This window comes from Seriola lalandi, unplaced genomic scaffold (assembly GCF_002814215.2).
Source record: "Seriola lalandi dorsalis isolate HSWRI2012SDOR001 ecotype SW California unplaced genomic scaffold, Sedor1 jcf7180002054544, whole genome shotgun sequence".
NCBI classification, from domain to species: Eukaryota; Metazoa; Chordata; class Actinopteri; order Carangiformes; family Carangidae; genus Seriola; species Seriola lalandi.
Window position 1 is genome coordinate 2,665,932 of NW_019525097.1, and position 22,296 is coordinate 2,688,227.

At 39.8% G+C, this 22,296-nt stretch overlaps 2 protein-coding genes across 2 annotated transcripts in view; one reads left to right on the forward strand and one right to left on the reverse strand.

The window, feature by feature from the left end:
• syne2a (spectrin repeat containing, nuclear envelope 2a) overlaps nucleotides 1-1,406 on the forward strand; it is an 82,410-nt gene extending 81,004 nt beyond the window's left edge. Inside the window, exon 111 of the mRNA XM_087176258.1 lies at nucleotides 132-1,406. Coding sequence (XP_087032384.1) covers nucleotides 132-339 — 208 coding nt within the window. The 3' untranslated portion in view covers nucleotides 340-1,406. The remainder of the gene's footprint in view (nucleotides 1-131) is intronic.
• Nucleotides 603-21,290, reverse strand: esr2a (estrogen receptor 2a). Its single transcript, XM_023415030.2, has 9 exons — nucleotides 21,151-21,290; nucleotides 11,969-12,359; nucleotides 10,736-10,896; nucleotides 9,664-9,780; nucleotides 8,904-9,212; nucleotides 7,015-7,153; nucleotides 5,101-5,234; nucleotides 3,800-3,983; nucleotides 603-3,653 (listed from the first exon to the last, which is right to left on the reverse strand). Exons 1-9 carry the CDS (start codon nucleotides 21,272-21,274, stop codon nucleotides 3,413-3,415), a joined length of 1,800 nt encoding a protein of 599 aa, XP_023270798.2. The 5' UTR covers nucleotides 21,275-21,290; the 3' UTR covers nucleotides 603-3,412.
• Nucleotides 21,291-22,296: the final 1,006 nt, after the last annotated feature.

The following is a 22,296-nucleotide window of genomic DNA, read 5'->3' on the forward strand; positions in this document are numbered from 1 at the left end:
ATGCAGAACTGTTAAAGTTGTGTTTGTGATCTTTATGCTTATGAAGAAAGTCCCAGTTACTGTTCAGTCTTTACGGTTTCTCCTCGCTCAGTTGTCTTATTACCTTTTCACGTGTCCTGTGTGTCGTGCAGAGAGAGGAGGGATTCGTCTCCGCCTCGGTCCTTCTTCTACAGGGTCCTTCGCGCTGCCTTCCCCCTCCACCTCCTCCTGCTGCTCCTCCTGCTGCTCCCCTGTCTGATTCCCATGTCAGAGAGCGACCCCAGCTGCACTGTGGCCAACAATTTTGCCCGGTCTTTCTACCCCATGTTACGTTACACCAACGGCCCCCCACCCACCTGATGATGGAAATTTTGCATATTTTGTTTGAGAACGCAGAGAAACACGTGCCACCTTTTTGTCACATGACCAAACTGTCAAACATAAGTTACCCCAAATTGTATTTTAATCTCTATTTTTAAAGATTTGAATTTAGAACATTGTATTTATTCCGGACCTGCCCGTTCGACTGCATTTCAATCAGAACAAACATCACATGAACAAAAATGTAGATATTCTAGTTTAATATTGCAAAGATCTTGAAACCGTCCAAGAAAATCAATCACTGCAGCCTCTTGTAGAACGCACCTGCAAACCACAACTCAAAAATAGAGTTCATCAGCAGATGTTCGTGCTCGCTCAGGTGTGATTGACTGTTGGAGGCGTGAAGCAGCGGCAGCAAAGACACGTACGTTTATCTTTCAGCTGCTGTACGATGCTCAGTGGTTAGAAGAAAAAGCCAGTAAATATATTGAGTCAGTTCATTGGAGAACAACAAAGAGGAAAGACCCAGTTGATTAAAAGCTTCAGTCGATGGATAATCAAGTCTAAACATCCCATGCAGGACACAGTGGCAGTAGAAGGCTGCATTAGTGGATTTTCACTGAACAAGCCGTCGCTTTGCTTCTTTCAGAGCTTCCTTTATTCAAAACAATGTACATACAAAAGACACATACACTGAGGTCAGTCCTCTGGTCTTTTACATGTTTATCACGACGATCATGGTCTGAACTGGACATTATTTTATCAACTGTTGACGTTTCATTTTGTCTCACGTTATCCTGCCGGTTACACTGAACTCTACAAAGAAAAATAATTTTTTTTAAATGAAAAAGACACTGGTTGAATTTGAATGTATTCTATAAAAGGCCAATAGTACAAAATTAAAGTTGTTTTTTATACACATACTTCTATATCCATATTTTTTTAGATGCTGTTTGTGAGCAGACATGTACATGCCTCCTGGTGCCATGTTAGATTTAGCAGGATGATGTTTATGTACAGATTGTAATAATATAATGCATATTTATAACAGCAAAAGGTGGATTTATGCTCCTGATTTTCTGGTAGTAAACACTGATTGTTTTAAATCCATTTTCTCAAAGCATTTTTTTCTCATTTTGCCTAAAATCCTAATGACAAACAAATGAACATCCAAATATAAACTTTGAAGAAAGGGCTTTGACAGAACATATAATATACTTTTAAAAGTTCAACACAAAACAAGAATTAAAACTACAAAAGAACCTTTTGTGACAAAAGAAAGATCGTAGCTCAGTTTTAAGGTGAAACAACCTTTTAAAGACTTAATCCAATGCTCAATTTCAAAATCAGATTTAGGATTTAACCTGTTACCAGACACAATTTTTTGTGTACAAGCCTGAAAATATTGTACCCAAAATAAAAAGGTTACCGTTCTTCACCCCTTTAGATTAGTCGTAACCCTGGTCTCCTCGACAGAAGACACTGAGGCACAAACGTAGTAGGAATGTATGTTTTCCTGCCTCTCCTTTTTATTTATTTCTTTTTAGGCCTGTAGTAGTACCTTTAGTGTGGAAAACACTTAAACGCCAAGCTCAGTATGTAACTAACTAATGTGCTAAAAACAGAAACATTCACTTGGAGGTAAGGTCACTTTTGAGGGGTTGAAGTTTGAAAGTGATCACTCAAATAACTGATGAAAGCTAGTAAGTGGACCTTGAGTCAAGTAACACCAAGTTTACATTTACACAGTTATTCTGAATTCATGCTTATGTCAGCTGCAACTAATGATTGTTTTCATTAGCGATTAAGATCAACAGTGTTTATAATTCGTCACAGAAAACAAATAAGACGCCTGACAATAAAGCCGGGACTCGACAGAGACAATGAAATCATCTGGTGTTAACAGGTGCAGTGCAGTGGAGTGCCCTCTAGTGGTCAACTAAAAGTGTGTTGTGACAAAACAGCTGGAGAAACAAACAGGCCCTCTATACAGTTTCAGTAAAGCAGGTTTCTGACTGAAAAACTGATTCAATATTCTGTGAGCTAATGTCAGTTTGTTAGCTACAGTAGCCAGACTAGCTTTGTTTTCCGATCTTACTATGGCCTCAGTAAAACATAACGCAGGAAGAATTTGTGGCAGGTTGGATGCACTGCATTGTAAAGGTTTACCTAATTAAGTGGCCAGGGCCTGAATATTAAAGAACTAGTTACCTCAGTAGAACCTGTTTAGCAATACACCCGTTATCTCTCTGTATATACATCACCCAAACCTAACCTTGAACCGTGTGCTGACTAACCCCGAGCTGGAAACTGTTCTCCTGTTCTGAAACGGAAAAGTCTGAGTTCATTCACTCCGAGTATGTTCAGTTTAACCCTTCGAGGGGAACTCCAGCACTTCTACGCATCAAAGTGTTCGTCTAGGAGTTGGGGAGTTCTGACTAATCCACTTGAGTAATAGCTGACAGTCAATGGAAAAGATCTCTTCGCTGAGGTTACGTTAGTGAAGGTAAAGACAGAGAGAAAAGTTGTTCCACCTGCCAACGCACACGTTAAGTTTGGAGCTTTAAATGTCACAGTAAGTTAGAATTAAAGTGACCTCGGTTTCTGTAACCGAGTTATTCATTTTCACTTAACCTGCTTTCTGGAACAGACTCCTGAGGTCAATCGGAGGTTTCTAACAACTTTACGTATTTAACCGTAAAAAAACAATAATTCCTGTCTGTATCTGATGTTATTGTGTAGCTCTAGCTTTATTATCTCTGGTAATAACGGTAATAACGTCTCAAAGCTCTGCTGTCCTGAAACTTACCAGCTTGGCTCAGCACAAGAAGTGGCTCATTATCTGGTATAAAACTCATTACTAAGACCAACAGAATCATGGCAGCAACATGTGACTTGTGCTTTTAAGCAAGTCGTGGTGCTACTGGTCATATTATGACAATTGGGTCATCTTCTTGTTCCAGTCTGGCTTTTCAGTATGTGGTAGTAAGGCAACGAATCCTGTCTGTCTACTAAAGCTTCAACTGAAGATCAGAGGAAACAGTGCACAGTGTGTCAAAGCAGTGTTTTGTGCAAAGCAGTGAAAATTCATTGCATGTGAATTCTGACCGGGCTAATGGCGTTCGCGTTCACCTCCACCTCCTCTGCTGCCGGGAGTCCAGGTATTTGAGGGGCCGCCTCCAGAGCTGAAGCTCCAAGCAGAAACCTTCTGGTCTGCGGACTCCTGCTGGGGAGCCTGGTGAGGCAGACGGGAGCTGTGCATGATGTGGGCGTCCAACATCTCCAGCAACAAGTCGTACAAAGGCACCATGCTCTTCATTTTCATCCAGTGGAGGTGGTCCATGCCTTTGTTACTGCACAATTCAAAAAGGAAGGACAATAAGGCTTAAGTGGGGCTTTTTCTGGAGAACAGTGTGTCATCAGAAAATTCAACACATGATGACCATGAGCATCGCTTGTAAAAGTTTTATAACTGGGATGTCCTGGGTTCGTTTTTTACCTGATGTGGCGGATGTGCGAGAGCAGCATGAGCAGGTGTGCGAGGCGGGTGTACTGTTGGCGGAAGGTGAGGCCGGTTTTGGCGATGGCCAACACCAGAGCGTCAGTTACAGCGTCCAGAAGACAAAGCAACTTGGAGCGACTCTGCAGCTCCTTGCTGCCCTCGGAGGAGCTGAGACACATGTCTGCCAACACACAAACACACTTCAGCTCGTGGGTCATTTATACTTCACTGTTAATGACATTTCTAGTGTGACTCCAGTTTATCCTTCTCACACATTCACATGTTTTTCATTGGATTAACTTTAATTAACAGAACAGAAATATAAATTCTAAATGTTTCATAAATAATTCAGTAATAATAAAAAAGTGATTCAGATATGGTTTATTCATGAGGTGTTTCATTCACATCATGACTTGTGGTTCTCCACTACATGATGAGCTGCTTTAATAAAAAGTAATAGTATAAATCGCCCACCACTAACAGCAGTAGAGCTTTTATGGACCGACAGAATCTTTCAATACTAAATTTTGATACCTAAAAAGTAAATGAGTAAATCTGAAATTTGTACTGTAATTTACAGAAGCCCTGAGAGGGTCACTGTTTAACACATTCTAGGATGAAAAGTTAAACAGCTTTTACTTTTTTTGAATTCAACCTTTCACTTTTGAGATTTAGTTTTTTCATCTTGCGGATACATTAATGTTCAAACAGGGAAGATCTGATGCAAAAACATGACCCCTGTTCCACTCTGATGGTGGAGGCAATTAAAAGGAAACCATTAGTCAGAAATTTCTAACTCCCTGGTATAAATGCTCAGCAGAGAGGCTCTGACCTTGTTCATCATCAAACAGGCACTGCCTGTTACTCATTCAGCAGAACCAATGAGAGCTGAGACTCGACCTATACACCGTGTTCCCATTAGGGTTCTCACTGGTAAGTTATAGGTGGTTTCCTTGCCAACGCTGTGCAGACTCACACAGGAGGGATTACATGCTGTGATACCAATCAAACACTTGACTGTGGTTTCACATACTGGAGCATCTCCCTCCCTCCCTCCCTCCCTCCCTCTCTCTCTCACACACAAACAGTACATGACACATGGAGTGAGCACAAGCTGAACACAGGAGAATTAAGAGGGTATATGTACGCATTTGCATGAACGTGCATGCGCGCGCGCGCGCATGCACACGCACGCACGCACGCACGCACACACACACACACGCACACGCACACACACACACACACACACACACACACAAACACACACACACACACACACAAACAACACGCTCACTCACTGGAGTTCAGGAGGATCATGGCCTTGAGGCAGATGTACTCCTCCCTCTGCAGCTTGAGCTCTCTCACTCTGGACGTGGCAGCTATGAGCATATCAAAGATCTCCGTGAAGCCCTGGACACGGCTCGCTTCTTCTCTACCATACAAGGACACAAACATCAACAGCTGGTTATCATGAACAACTCATCATTTTTTTCACCTCAACAAATTGGGCAGAAATTAAAAGACGTTTTGCAAAACTGCTGCTCAATTTCAACTGCAACCAAGATCCGAAAGACGACAATGAAGCAGCACTATTTCCACAGTTGGCATCATTACGCAGGAAAGGAAATGAGTTCATGTTATCGACTGCTCTGAAACTGGAGGAGCACAGAAAGCACAAGACTCCGTTGGTGAGACATTACTCAAGTCCTGCACCTAAGTACAACTCTGAGCTTTCATTCAGGGTTCAGCATCTTGCCCAAGGACACCTGGACATGTGGAGTGGAGAAGCCAGGGATCGAACCACCTAGCTTTTGATTAGTGGACGTCCTGCTCCCAGGTGCATAATAAATGCTTTTGGTAGCAATTTATTTCACAGGTCCATGTTTTCCTGACAAGCTTCCTAGAGAGAACCGTGTAACTTCATGCTAATTATAAGGGGAAAATGACAGGGACTTCAATTAGTAGACTACAATCCAATTCATTCGAATTAATTGTAAGCTTAAATGGAATTTCCAGGATCTTCCAGACCCATAACGTAAAGAGTTCCTCTACTTTTACTTCTGATACTTAAAGTACAATCTGCTGATAATACTTCTGTACTGGATGATGTTTATAGTGTGGTATCACTACTACTTTTACTACAGTACATAATCTGAATTGTTTTTCCTGGAAGATTCCTCCTCGCAGAAGTCATGCCCTGCAGCGTGCATCGCATTATTACAAAGAGATGATGCGATGACAGGGGCGACCACAAAGGAAATGTCATCTTGCACAAGGAAACCTGAGAGAGCTCAGGACACTTTGTTCCAGCCTCTAAAGCAGTTCATCACTTTTTGTATCCGAATGTGAAAACATTACCAGCAAGATACAAATCAGATCGTGGCGGGGCTGAAACTGAGTGTGTGCTGGAAGGTGATGAGCACAACTGACACTGGATTTTTAAAGGCCAATACTGACATGGATATTGGAGGGTTTAATAACACATAATAATATATGGGTTGATATTCTGTTTTTACATTTTTACATAAACACACAATGTAAACAAGTTTGTTTGAGGATAATTTAAATAAGATTCTTAAAGAATTGAGAAGACTTGCCATTTAGCAGTTATAAATAAACTTAAACTCTGCAGCACAGACTGTGTCAGGGCAGCTCTGTACAACAATTTCCTGTTACTTATTGACCAGCAAGTATGTCATAGTCAAGCTAATGCCAGCTGATTTATGTATATATGATACAGATGTAAGTCTATATTGCAAGTCAACAGACCTAAAAGGTTTGTTGGAATTACAAAGGCTTGCATCAGGCTTGTTTACGGAGTGTATGAGCATGAGACAGGCTGGTTAGGAAAGTGTTCATAGTAAACACTGGGTGTGATAGGACTGGCTGAAGCAAATCATTTTCTATTTTAACCATAAAACAGTATTTTGTATTTGACATATTTTTGCTTCTTTTAAACGTGCAACATTAAAGATTGACAGGGAATTAAAGTGGGGCTCTTTAAAGTGTAATTCTGGTTTATTACAACTTCGGGTCTTGTTTTTGTAAACTAGGCCTTCACTGTTATTGACAACACATTGTTCACTTATATCTGACAATATGGCGAACAGGAACAGAAGTTAGACAGGACAAGAAACCCGAGTTGACCCAGGTCGTACTAAACTTGAATTATCCATCAATCACATTAGTGGCATGATGTGAGAGGGTGGTACCTGCTCAGGCTGAAGTCGGGGGAGAAGATGAGTTTCCCTGGATGGTCGACCGACCTCCACATCAGTCCCATCATCAGCACCTCCAGCCAGCAGCACTCCAACAGGTGCACCTGGTCCATGAGACTGAGCTCCACAAACCCTGAGGAGGAGGACACGATGGTACATCACTGTGCGCTGCTGCTAATTCTGAGCACGCTGAGAGTTATTAATATCACAGTAATATGTTCAGTTCAGTCTAATGAAATCCAAAAGGGCAATGAGTCTGCTGCATAAAGGTCATAATACAGAACAAGTAGTAAACAACAACAGCGACACAAAGACGCCATCAATCAGAATAATAGAGAAAGATCATTAAAAAAACAAAACCCTAAAATCTCAATGGTCTGACACGTCACACAGAGTCCTTCTTTTCACCGTCAGTGCCTTTAAATGTGAGCTCACACTTGATCCTGTGATTTACAAACCAGCAAGTCATGAAACAGCTATTGCTGAACATTAGAGCACGTCTCTGTATTTCCCTCAGGGCAGTTTGTAATCATCCAGGCGCCTTCGCCTGTTTCTGAAAGTGAGAATATCAACTGAATTATTTGTTGATTAATGAATCACTAACGATTCAGAAAATCAATTTATCATTTAAGTTAATTTATCATTTAAAATGTTGGTTCCATCATTTTAAATCGTAGGATTTGCCGATTGTCTCAGTATTACATCATTTTAAATGGATTATCTTTGGGTTTTGAACTTTTGGTCCAACAAAACAATCCAGCTAAAGAATTCTCCCTGGGCTGTGGTGAGTTTTAATTGGCAAATTTTCAAACTAAACAATCAACTAGATGAAAAATAGAAAGAATCCACTGATGATGATGTTTGTTGACCCCAGAACAAGGTTACAACTGCTAAACTGCTGACCTTTATTGTGAAAGGTACAGGTTAACATGTCCAGTGTTGTATTTCAAACTTCTCTTTCTTTACACTTCATAAAAGTGCTGTATGTGCTCATGTTATGTGAGTTTTTTCCATTAAAGGGAATTTCTTGGTTTAAATGACTAAATGGAAAAGTTTACAAACTGTGTGTTGCTTGACTTCCTCTTTTTGTCTGGACTTTTCCACTGACAGGTACAGTGCACATTTCATCAGATCACCTCAGTATCATTGCTTCAGATGTGACACTAAGATGCTTTAAACAAGAGTAGAGTGTAGTGACATTTCCACGTAAAGTTTTATATATATTTTCATGTGTATATCTAATAATTAGATAATACTGTGAGGTGGGGCTCGCAAGCAGAGGGCCTCACACAGGCGCAGCACGTATTTATGCCAGAGAGACCTTTTCAACGCTTTGCTTCTCTACAACTGCAGGAACGTTAAGCAGGTGATTTGCAATTAAACATCTAAAGTGCGGTACGGCGAGCTCTCTATGAGTCATAATGTTTGTCTGAGCCACGTCTGAAACTGTCGTTCTGAGACGCCGTCTGAACCAGTCCAACTGTCGACCAAACAGAGACGCACTCTAATTACAGTAAAGTCACAGCTCATCGTCCACCTCCAGTCTCATAACACCGCTTGTGAGTGTTGCAGGAGGGAGGCTGACGTACTAAATGAAGCAGAGACAATCGCCGCGTCTGGTCCGGACGAGGTCATTAACTCTGCTGCTCAGCAGACTGAGCCGCTCTGCAGGAACGCTCAAAGACAAAACAATATCCAGGTATGTCATTAAAACATTTCATTAAAAGAAAAATGGAAAGTAGTATGTATTTATTTAATCTATTTTTGAATGCACCGTAACTACTACATTGCATTACTTCATATAAAAAAAATGTAGAGGAAAACTCAATGGGTAATGTATGAAAAGGTATCGGAAAACAAATCATGAACACCCCGACACGCACCTGGAATCTTCTTGGCCCAGCTGATCATGTGAACCAGCTCCTTATCAGCCAGGTTGGTGAGCGACATCATGACGTTGGCCTCGGTCAGCGGTCTGCTCATGTCCATCATGAGGTAGATCTCCAGCGGCTCTGCCTCCATTATTCGCTCAATCAGCTGCCGTGAGGTCAGTGTGGGCCACTGCGGATTGCCCAACGAACCCTCCGCTGGTGCAGTTACAGCCTTTGGTCCGTTAGTTCTGCTCTGTGAGGACCAACGGGTCAGTCGCCTCGTCTTGGGGTTCCTGTAGCCTCCCTGCTCCTTTCGCATTCCTGAGACAAAAAAATCATAACACGTTTACTACTGGTACCAATGTAAAATTTGTGTAAAATTTGCTTACATTTTTATTTAAAATTATTCTAATATCATTTAATATCACACTTTCTACATCATTTAAAGATGTATGGGAAAATGAAAAGCCGGACTATTTAAATGAACTCATTTGGATAATTAATTAATTATTCTAACTGTTGCTCAATGCAGGGTTACGCCACTACATCTTGACAGTGGGACAGGAGACTTTTAAGTTCAAAACCGCAAAGAAAATCGTAAATCGGTAGATGTTTTGTGTAGCTGTGGTGAAACATCACATTATCACAAAACCACACCGACTGAAAATCAGAGCAGAGTGTCAGTGAAAGTTAAGTTGTCTGGTTGGGGGCAGGAAACCTCAGATGGGAGCAGGTGAAACTGACACAAATAAGAGAATAAAAGGACGCTAACCACACTTAGTCATGCCAACTTCGTAACACTTGCGAAGGCGACACGCCTGGCAGCTCTTCCGGCGGTTCTTGTCTATAGTGCATTGATTGGTTGCCGGGCAGATGTAGTCATTGTGTCCTGAAACAAAGAAGAAGAAGAATAAAGAAAGGCTAAAGCCCTGCATTGTGGACACACAGACTTGTAGATTGACAAACACTTAGCGCCGTCTCATTGAAACATAAGCACCTGCTAAAGGGCGCTAATCTCAAGTTACAAGCTCGTCTCTCACTGTGCCGCTAACACTGGGCATGAAGGTTTCGGCAGCAAGTAAACAAACCACGGTTCACACTGTGGGATTCAGCTACAGTACATGTCAGGCAACTTTTTCAGCATTTGTTCTTCAATTGTGATTTAACAGGTGTAAAATCCCTGCAGAGTTCAGTGGGTATTTTCCTCTTACAGGAATGTGGATATGTGTTTAAGATTCAGGAACACTGTGTCCCGGGGGTCACAGCCATACTAACAGCTCTATAAGGACATACTTTGAACTTTGTACAAATTTTCACTGAAATCCATCCAACAGCTGACACAAAGATCACTGAAAACCACAAACATCAACCTTATGACGCTCGAGGAAAAGTCTAGGACTCCCAAAAGACACCGTAACTCAGGAACATAACCTGCTACAAACTTAAAGGTCCCATATTCTCCACCTTTCCTACACCTGTTTTATTTGAAGCTTTCATATCCATAAGAAGATATATTTGTGCCAAAAACCATCTCAATGTAGTTTTACATCTCCTCCTCTCTCAGGCTTCTCTCTGGAGCTCTAGTACGAACAGGTTGGGGAGCCAATCAGAAGAGAGGAGGCTCTGAGCCTCTCTGGTTTTAAGAGTCAGTTTCTAAATACAGGCTGCGTGTGTTTCTTTGATACTTTCACAGTATTAATATAGAACCTAGACCTGCTTTAGAATCAAAGAAGAAACGGAAATCTCCCTTTATACAATATGGGACCTTTAAAGGAATGACTTCTGACAGTCCCAACAAACACTGAAAATCACCAACCTGGAACTTGCATGTTTTTGTGTCTCACCTTGGATGCTTCTCTTGAAGAAGGCCTTACAGCCCTCACACGACCAGACTCCATAGTGGTAGCCCGAGGCATAGTCGTGGCACACAGCACAGTAGTGGAGGTCCGACTTCCCGCTCAACGACACCACACCGTCCTCGCTCTCCTGGGAACGCCTCCTCACACTCATACAGATAAGGAGACAGAGACATGTGGAATAAACAATCTGCCACCAAGGTACAGAAAGCAGTTTGTGCAGCAAATTCCATCTTAATGAATTGGGACCACGAGTATTATAACTACAGATTATTTTGTTTTTTTGCAGCATTTGCTAAAGAGGTTCACACTGAGAAGAAGAGAAAAATGATTGTATGTACATAATGAACCACAATTCCATCTTATTTCTTATTACTGACATGAAATATGAAGTTATGATGAGGCAAAATGGTGATTTTTCATTTTGAATGGCCATGGTTATATTTGACTAGTAAGACAGAATTAGGCTTTTAAAAATGCAACTGTGAATAATGACTAAGGCTGGAATGAGTAGGGATTAGTCAATTGACAGATGTATGTCAACAAATTTGATAATCAATTAATCATTTATGATACAAAAATGTCAAACGTTTGCTGTTTCCTCCTCGTCAAATGTAAGATTTGCTGCTTTTCTCAGATTCACATCTTTGTAAAGATTTTTTTGGTCGCCTCTGACGCTGGGAAATAATGATACACACTTTTCACTATTTTCCAATATTTTTTAAACTAAACAATTATTCAATAATCTTTTTTTTCATTAATTTCTTTTTTTTTTTTATTAAATTAATAATTTGTTAACTGGTTTATCAACAAACAAAAACAAAACTGCAGCACCACCACACAGCCTGCAAACAAACAGACAGCTCAACAAAGAGACAAATAAACAGACAGCCATGCAACACTCCACCAAAGACTGTTATAATAATTCATATCTTTTGCCCAATTTATTTATTGACTTTATTTTAATGGCGCCTACATGTTTCTTTACACTGCTCTCATACACACACTCACACCTAAACATGACTTTCTGCTCTTCCCCACAAAAACTAATGCTTTGTCTGATGTACTGACCTCACTTCTTGCACCGTATGTCTGTCATGTGTTAAATAACCTGCTTTGTCTCAATAAATTACAAAAAATAAACAAACATCCCAAGAAACCAGTTTGGGTGGTTGTTAAAACAGTATCAGAGTCAAGAGTAAGAGTAAGGCACCATCCTACCTGGTTGTTAACACTCTGTCCCGTGGCGTCTGCTCCACCCACACGCTCTCGATTGGCTGGCCGCGCTGGGGTTGGACCTGGGAGCTCTGCAGGGGTATGGGTGGCCCCATGTGGTCACGGCTGGACCAGAATAAGGAGGGGCTTAGTGACTCATGGACAGAGGGACAGTCTGAAATGCTGGGACTGGCATAACTGAAGGTGGTTGGACTGTAGAAAGGTATGGTAGTGAAGTCGTGCCCGAGGTCGGTGTAAGGGTAGGGGATGCAGATGGGCTGACTCGACAGGCCGGGAGAGGAGGAGCCGAAGATCGGGGAGAGGATGCGACTGGAGTCCACCTCCTGGAGCTGCAGGAGGGGCTGGTCCTTCTCTGTAGACGCGGCAGCCATCGCAACTAAAGACAAGCTCAGTATCACTAGATTTACTACATCATCAGCAAAGAACATGGGACCAAGGACGGAGTCATCTTTTTTCTGCTGGTATGAAGGTCACTGTGGTAATGTCATTATCTACAAGTGCTTGATTGTTGCAGCTCACATGGTGAATTCTCAGACTGATGAATGAGTCTCACCAAACATGTTCTGTACTTTGTTATGAGTCTCCTCAATGGGACTGGGACAGATCACATGATCAACATGAAGTTGATCCCGACTCAAAAGTAGAGATTGAGTTAGGTGGTTAACACCGGAAAGGAGTCTGTCTAAGCCGCAGCAGGGAAGGAGTTCAGTACCATTCCCAGTCCGGCACATGGACCCAGTCAGAGACCTGTGGCAGGCCTTGGCAGGTGGAAGAGACAGAACACTAATTAAAGCATCGAAATACTGAGCGTGAACTGCAAAGTAGTATTTTGACATTACATTAAGTTTGTTCTGGAACTAGGAGCTGCATTCATACACTCTTTCTCTTTTAGAGGCAATATTTCAGGTACAAACGCTTCTCGTTTGTTCTCATCTTTGTACTTCTCATAACATCACCGACATCGGAAACTCTAGGAAAAGCTTTACCCTTAAGTTAAGAATATGTTTATCACAAATCTCAGGTTATATTTCAGACAATTCTCCTGTGGCTTGGACAAAATGTAAGACATAATGTATTTCACTAAAGTGAGGGCTCTATAAACGACTGTGAAAATTGTGACAACAAAGCCTGGTCATAAATTAATTTTACAAAAATGCTGAAAACCCTAAAGAGGAAGTAGATGAAAGCGTAACCTCTTAAATAATCAAAATTGGATTTTGTTTGTGTTGCTTTTCAATTTACTATGTATTAATAAGAGTTTGTAGTATAGACTTTTTTTTTTTTTTTTTTAAACGTATGTCAAAAAAGTTCTACTCCAGACCAACAATACTAAGCAAAAAAACAGAAATTAATCTTTCATATGTTTTTTAAATATACAGTGACTGGTTAAAAAAAGAAAACAGTATCACAGAATGAACATTTATGATTTGGATTAAAACTGATTGTGGCAATAATTTGAACACACAAGTCTAACACTGTGTGTGTGTGTGTGTGTGTGTGTGTGTGTGTGTGTGTGTGTGTGTGTGTGTGTGTGTGTGTGTGTGTGTTAGAGCTGCTGAAAGTCAAAATCTAGGCTTCAAGTGGGATTCAAATATTTACCACTACAAGGTGGAATTTCCCCTTTTTTTTTCTTCTTTTTTTTTTTATTTATAGAGGCACGCTGTGTCTGAACAATGAGCGGAGATGGGAAATACTGTAGGATTTACACTGTATTGGAGAGAGAGACAGCTGGTAGATCAACAAATGCCACAAACACTGAGACATGCACACACCCCAGAGCTGTCCAAGAACTTGTCCAACAGAATGAATAATTCCTGGGTGGCAGGAGTGTGTCCTCAGTCACAGTCGTACACAGTCTCTCAATCTTTCTGGCATAAAGACCACTTCTGGAAGTCATTACTCACTCAGAAGGAAAAGCAAGGATCATTAATCGTGCTAAAAAGCTGAGGAAAGTTTTGGTTTGGCCGGCCGACAAAACTCAATAATCCATAGGAGTAGCTAGGGTCTTGTGCTGTATAAGCCTAAAATAGGACTTTAGAAGACTGGCAGTAATTAAATTCACAAGGCTGCAATTAGAACTGGTGATCATTATGAAAAGTGCTAGAGTCAATTTCCGTTTTATAAGATATTAAGTTAAAGCATGACTGGAAAAATCACTCCTGTAGCTGCGAAAACACTGAGGGGAAATTTAGCCATTTAACATCCTAAACATGACTTTTTTTATGATTATATGACTAGTCACAGTTATGACTTTAAACATCACATTTTTCCCTCTAAAATATTCTGCAGCCGTTATTTATTGTTGTACATAACCCTGATTTCTTTTTCTGACACACGCTGAGAATAAAGACTAGTGGCCATTTAGATTAAAAAAATGAAAAGTACTTTGTCCTTAGTTGACTGAGGAAAAGAAAGTGATGTTAGATGAAGTGCATGGAGACAGAAACATCCACAATCTGTGACAAATCCACGGAGAATTATCCTCAGACGCTCTGTGGAGCAAAAAAAAGGGAGGATGAAGATTGGATTCAAATTCATCAGGTGGATGAATGAATGCTAATGTTGCTCCATATCTGCTGGAGCAGCTGTCTGAGCTAACCAGTCCACCTTATCGACTGGAAAACATGAAAATGTGCCAGTGTTGTGTTTACAGCTTATGGTGCTGCACCCAAGTGGCCAAAAACACCAGTTAACGCTGTAAATTTCTAGTAGAAAGTCTTTCCACTGGCAGCCATGCAGCATGTGTGCAGTGTAATAATGACAGCAGGATTTCACAAACACATCTAAAACTACTGTAACTGAGCCTTCCACTGTTATTAATGATGACTGGTGCCTCGGTGATGTTTCAGGCCTACAAATCCTGAACAGTGTAGGTGGTACTTTACTCTCAGCTGTTACCACAGGGCAACGGTTTCAGAATATTTGTTCTTTTTTAACAGCATTTCCTTTAACAAACAATCCATATTTGTCTGACAACGCAGAGTGTGCGTTGGCAGTGGGAGGATGGCTGCACCTCTCATCTATGGAGTTTATTAATCCTTCCCTGGCATCTGCGCTGATAAAACGCCTGGTAAATCAAAGAGTCTTTGCTACTCTCTGTTTGACGTTTAATTACGCTGCTCGCCAGCTCATCTGTTTCAGCTTAAATCATGGTGAATGATGGATGATAAGAAGTAATACACCGGGTAACAGAAACTGCATTTGCAACATATGCAGCCCTGCTAGCAATAATAAAAAGATACGCAATATCAGGAATTCAAATTTGATTACACTTAAGATATCTATCTATGTATCTATCTATCAGGATATTGTATATAATTTACATGTTATATGCAGCAGAAAGCATAAAGGATTGTGCAGCAAAGAGCGCTGTCTTCTTCAAATAGTTTAATTTCACCAAGTTTTCAATGACCTTGTGTCTGTAGCCAATGAATGAGCTGACTCCTAAAACAGATAAGTCACTTTAAGAAAAGAGATTGTAGTAAGATTTGTTTCTTCAGTTACCATTTTGCAGTAAAAAGCAGATGTGAGTTTGTGTTTCCTTTGAAGCTTTGACCTTGCCATTAAACCTCCTAGCTGTCACACTCTTCAGGAGCTGGCAGCTCATTGTGGGAGAAAACCTCCCAGATCCTCCACAAGTCTGCTCATCCTGTCGCCACTCATACTATCTCACACGGACAAAACAAACCCAGATAGAAACACAAGTTGTTTTTTTTAAAGAATAAGAGTTTCAAATGCCAAAGGTCCAGTTCAAAAAGACAACAACACTTCGGAAATGTTACTCGAGGACCCCAATGTCCAGTTCCATTACTGCTTTACAGAGCTATCACACAAGTTCGACCATTATGTTCAATGACTGAGCAGCTGCACAAGCCATAGCACCAAGATCTAGGCTGTGCAGCAGAAAAAAGAAATCAATTAAATTGAACCTTTTTGCCAAATACACAGAATTCCATATCAAGTGTATGACTGTAGTCATGAGGGAAGCAGCAGTTATATATCAGCAGTAATTTTACTGTTGAAAATAACATTGGACAATTTGCATTTTTATAGAACAACTCTGATTTCACGAGTAATATTTCAGTGTTTTCTACAGCATCCCACTTAGCTTTTTTATGATTATATGCTGCTCTTCAAAGACAGAGAACATGTAGCAACTAAAGAAAGGGGTATTGAGAAAGAGGGTTTGAAGTTTTGAAGGCTCTTATTCACCCTTTTAAACAGATACATGAGTTGTAAAACCTTAATTTTATGCCTTTTTATGGTGATTATAATAATCACAGATGTCCTTTAGACACTGCACCCCATTTATCTTTAATTAAATATCTTTAAATGTGATTCAAGGGTAGTTTAACCACATCAACTCACATGACTTCCACTGAAGTCAGAGGCTGAGGCAGCAGTTAGCAGTTAGAGGCAGTGCTATATGCTAAGCTAGGCTAGCTAGCCTTTAGCCTACCACGTGCTACTTGTTTTCTCCATTATGATTGGATTTAGCTATGACCTTATTCATGTATAACAAACTTAATTCAGACAGCATTTAATTAGATTTTTCAATTGCAGGAAACAGGAAAAAGTGGGTAAATTAGCTTTAGCTAAGACACACCAGCTAGCTGTAACAAGCCTGAGTGGAGTAACAGCAGTTTGGATTTTACCTGTTATATTTACATGCTGTTCTTTCCCCCAAAATTATAATATGTACTCTACAGACTGATGTTAAAAAATTTGGTTTTGGCATTATTCACACGGCTCACAAACATCCATGCACTATACACTTTTGCACACTCATGCACACAAACCCTTCCCCGCAAATCCCCTAAATTACACACAAAGCCAAATAAAGCAAAAAAATGAAGTGACAGAAATGTTCCCGGCCATTAGCCAGAACTGCATGCTTTGCACAAAAGCTCAAGGCCGTGTCGTTTTCCCGTCCTAAATTCTCACTGCCTCCCTAAAATCAGGCGGAAACAGATATGAAACCCTCTCCGCAGAGAAGACGCCGTACCTTTCTAAATACAGCAAGGGAGTATGAGTGGGAATGTGGGTTCTGGTTAGTGCCAGAGAATGTGAAAAATGTCATTGAATTGTTTGCCCTGCTGTGGAAAAAAAAAAAAAAAAAGTACAGACAATTTTACACAGAAAGAAGTTCTGCTTTAGATTTTCTTTCAGTTTCTTTTCAACGGCAAATTAAATTCTGCACTCGACAAAAATTGAAGTGTTACTAAACCTCAACTATATTCAACAGATTCACCGCAACATGCAGCCATGCAATGAATCCTTCCTTTGTGAAGCTGCAGTTTTCTTGTGTGTGTTTTTTTAAGTACACTGGGACTGAGCGGTTAATTCATCTCATTTTAGAGACTGTAGTTGCTTGAAAGGTATTTCTAACCCAAATTCCCATACATGAGCTGAGGTACTGGCAGTACGAGTTATTTTTACCTCTCTGACACATTCACGATGTCGACAAAAATTAACCTAATACAACATGCCAAAACACAATTGTAAGCTTATTCAACCTATAATCAATAGAATTCATAATAATTCATAATAGTGGGAGTGTGTGATTTACCTTTTTATTTTTAAAAAATGAAAATGTCTGTAGTTGTTGTCCATAAGTATCACAGCCAGGTCTACACTGTAAAAAAAAAAAAAAAAAAAAAATCCTAATTTTACAGAAAATAACTCTAAATAACTTTACAGTAATTCCCTGTTTTTAAAATTCTGTTCAAGTCTGTAAAATTACAGAAATTATCTGTGAATTAAAAGCCAAACTCTAATTTTAAGCATCATGCCAATTATAATGAATTAAATTTATTTCCCATTTTTGTAAAGAAAAATTACTGATTAAATTACTGACAAATCATATTTTCCTATTGTTGCTATGTTACCACGCTGAAAAAAATTGTTATTGGCTGTCTCATCCTGAGCATTTGAGCAGGATTGGTTGATCTGACTGTCATCAAGGCAACTGGCCAATGACAACTGTGCGCGCCTCTCACCGGTCAAATTTGAAAATAAGTATTGAGAGGAAGTGCTGCTGCTGGGTGTCAGCACTCCACACTGCTACTGTTGTCTCTTAACTGGATTATTTTATATCTGCCAAATTCTTATTTTGAGCGAATTTGATTTGTTGGGTGTTAACGGAGAAGTGGAATATGGACAAATAGGAAAGCTCGGACAGAAACTGGTCACCTAAGAGAAGTTAAGTGAATTTATATCCTGCAAAATATTAATTATTTTAGGTGTATAGATACTAAAAGTCATCTCACTACACTTTGAAAATGCTCCAGGCACATGGAGATTTCCAACTCGTGACCTGCTGGGATTGTAAACCAACAGCATGTCTGAGATGTACTGTGAAGCCAGACAAGCAGGTGCAGGATATTCACAGATCAGCCGTCTCTGTTGCTGTTTTCTCCCTGTTGCTGAATGTTGAATGAAAGTTTTCTGTCATGTAATGGTTAATTTTTTCCAAGCAGCTGACTAGAGAGTGTACGAGCCCCATCTCTCACCTGGCGTAAAGCACAACTCAAGCATGTTTGCTAGCTTCGGACTGAAGCAGTTGTCATGTTCCCATCCAGTGCACACATTGTTCAAATAGCCAGTTGTTTAAATTGAACAACAAAAACCTGGTTTTAAGTAAATGGCACAATATTTCGCCATTATTTTAAGGGCACATTGTCAATACACGCCTACATAGGTGGGTGCACAGCGTGCCTGTTTAGAACAAACAGAGTTCTGAAAATGAGCTTCAGATCTTTGATGTTTAGTCCGAACATTAGAATGCAGTAAAAAAATAATGAAATCATACTTTTTAAGGACTTTACAGTGAATCTTAATGTCTCCTGTTATTTCTTTTCCCCCCCAGATGCACCAAGGATCCAGCTGATTACTGGCAGTTTGAAGGTGGATTTTTCTTCATCTGCTTCATTGCACCGTCACATCTGGTAAAGATTCATTGACCTTTGTGGTATGTTTTGATTTTACTTATTAATACACTATATAGTTGGGATTCTGACATAAAAGATAGTATAACGTTTGTCCACATATGTTGTCAGAACTATATGGAGAATTTAAAATACAAGCTAAAAAACAACAGACCACAGCCCCCCTCTTTCAGAGGTGACATCCTGAATTCATTATAGTAACCAGGCAAGATAGACCAATGGAGAAATGCCAGTTTTGGTTTTGCAAATCATCCCGGGGCTCTGAAGAACTGTTTGTGAATAATTGGTTGATATTGTAAATTTACATCTGAATATATTAAATAAAAGTGTTGTGTCAATAGTGGTGTGTATGTTATTTCTAATTAAGTTTCCAACCCCACTTCAGTTGAAAGACTACATACAGAGACTTAACAATTTAATTTGCATTTCTTCAGTATATTATTATATTTTATGAGAAATGTAAGAGAATTGATCTGAAGCTGAATCATTAAATATTGTATTTAGATTGTGCTTCTACAGGTTTTTAACATGTCTTGACACTTAAACATGAAATGTTAACACAAATACTGCAAGTTGAAGTTTGAGACGATTTTAATCTGTTTTACACAGTATTTTTTACTTTGTCTTCCAAAACAAAGGGTTTAGTTTGCAATATTAAGAATGTGTTAATATTTCATTGAATGACACTTTAATTATTAGGAAAAAGTTTCTCTGCAGAAACTGTATTGGCATCACTTAATTGATGGTGTTTGATTGTAATAATTTAGGAGAAATCTGTAAAATAACAGATTTTCACTGCAGAAATATTCATGAAACTTTCCATAAATTAATTGTTTTTAATTTTACGGTTTTTGTTTGGCAGCCGCTGCTGCCAGTCATTTGACCGGTTTGTTTTTTTGTTTGTTTTTTTACAGTGTATGTGACGAACACCGACTGTGACAAGTGATCCTGAGGAGACGCACCGTCTCTCACACTCACACACACACACACACACACACACACACACACACACACACACACACACACACACACACACACGATGACAGTCAGCGCCAAAACTCAACTATCTTGAAGGTGACAACTGTGAATGTAAAATCCTCTCTTTGCACATTTAAAGGAAAGATTATGTGTGAAGACAGGTGTAATGCATTTTAAAGTAGGATACATGTTTTTAATCTTGCCCACTTCTTAATGACGGCAATGAAATCTTTCATTTCATGAATAAATAAATTCTGAGAGGATTAAGTCAGGTCGTCTCTCAACCTGGCTCAACTTCTGCAAATGACAAAGTTGACAAAGAAACAGCAAGATCTCCCTAAATCAACGCAGAGGTTTTATTAACACTGGTATAATAACTTCCCTTCATTTCCTAATCTTCAGCACCACACAAACTCTGCAGTTTATACTTAGAGAGAAAACAACCTTTAAACAACTGACAAAAAGCATGAAAATGACTAAACTGCAATGTTAAAAATATATGTCTTGTCTGTTGTGAAATGACAGAAATGATGCCACTTAAATCAGTTATGTGAATAGTCAAAGCCTGAGCAGCGACAGGTAGTTCCGTATCATCAGATGCACAGGTCACACAAGGAGCAGAGGAAATTCTTCCTGTGAGCTTGTCTGTGTAGCAGCTGGCTGATAACAGCTGCTTGTTTACAGTGTTAAGTGCTTTTTGAAGTGAGCTAATATTCACATCAGACTTGTTTAAAATTTAAACGCCAGATTCTCAAACCACATTATGAACCCGACACAGAATAGAGACATGAGATCCCATACTGGTCCCGATGATCCATGTACGGTAAAGATCTAGTATAGATCTACTGTGCAGATGTTGTTTAAGGAAACAAACATTAACTTTTCAGTCATATTCCCCATGATCCTCTGTCTCTTTGCAGGAATCATTTTTCAAGAAGCTGTTAAAAAAGGCTGATTAAGTCCAGTTGCTATCTAGAAATGATCACCTCAAAACAATAAACAATAAACTCTCGGTCCGGGTAAAGATTTCTCACTAGAGTTTAATCTGACACCTGTTAACCAGCCTCAACACAAGACGCAAACCGGATCTGATTCCTGACACATGCACTTACAGGCCTTCTACTTGTTGCTTCAATATTTGACCTGCAGCCGTGGAGTCAGTGGGTCAGGGGGGGACTTAAACCGAGTGTCCACGCCGCCTTCTTTACTACAAGCACGAATATATGTTGGAGATGTTCTTACCAGAGACAAAGTTGTCAGTCTGACAGTGACGGTTCCCGCCGCGGTGTCGTGTGGGGAAAGTGCAGAGGTGTGAGCTGCAGAGAGGCCGAGCACCGAGTAACTTCACCCCACTGTCTGTCTGCATTGATATAAGTCACGGCTACTGCCGCTGCTCTCAGCCCTGGAGGCAAACGACCAGCGGGGTCTAGGGAAATGATGTCAAGACAGACACAATAAGGTGCGTAAAATCCTTCAAAATAAAATCCTTCCTCGTGAACTGGGTTTTTCCAAACTAAACATTATGAATAAAAATAGACTGAAACGTATTTTTCTTGTCTTGTGATCAATTTAGTTAATAAATAAAGTAATCATATAGGGGCCAAATAGACTAAGACTCTATAGTGTGCAAGAAGATAAGATAAGATAAACCTTTATTGATCATTTGTTGACATTGTGGAGAGTTTTCCTGTGAGTGTTTTTTGTGGTTGAGAGCCTCAGTCCGTGCAGGTGGGAGATACAGGAGGTGATTGTGAAGTGAATATCTTCAGTCGGACAAAAAAAAAAAAAAGATGTGGTGAAGTCACCTTGGACTATGGGAAATTCTAGCGAGGAATTTTCATTATTTTATACATTTAATACACAAATCAGTCAATCAAGTAACCAGGAAAAAAATCAGCAGATTGTCAAGTCATATCAAGTCAGTATTATATGGAGCCAAAATACAACAGAAGTTATCTCAAGGCAATTTTCAAACAGAGCAGGTCTAGACCACACGCTTCATAACATAGTGCTTTTAGTATGGAGGAAATCGCACTATTTCCGGTTTTGTCTTACTATGTGAGCTTGAAGCTGATCAGAGAATGTCACCCGAAGAAATCACAATAAACCACACCTCCTTAGTTGGGGTGTTATCAGAGTTCAGTACAAGACAAACTGATCCTAACTGAGACCACTCAGTTCATTTTACACTCAGATTAAGTCAGAAACTGCAACAGTAATAGCACAACTAAATATATTTTTATTTATTATTTGATTTAATTAATTTTGAGGGACATCCACTTGGCGCACATTTTGGAGTTTCCATGAATGCTGCAGACACAAACATTATTAGATAACTGACAAAAAGCATAGCTAACAGCTATTTTCATTACTGTTTAATCTGCCAGT

Bases quoted from the DNA above. Each gene is read 5' to 3' on its own strand.
- esr2a (XM_023415030.2), bottom strand. From the start codon at position 21,274: ATGCAGACAGACAGTGGGGTGAAGTTACTCGGTGCTCGGCCTCTCTGC. The intron at 5,235-7,014 runs GTACCACCCTCT...CTTGTATGGTAG, and splicing joins CCCGACTTCAGCCTGAGCAG to AGAAGAAGCGAGCCGTGTCC. The intron at 3,984-5,100 runs GTGAGTGAGCGT...GTGTGTTGGCAG, and splicing joins CATGATCCTCCTGAACTCCA to ACATGTGTCTCAGCTCCTCC.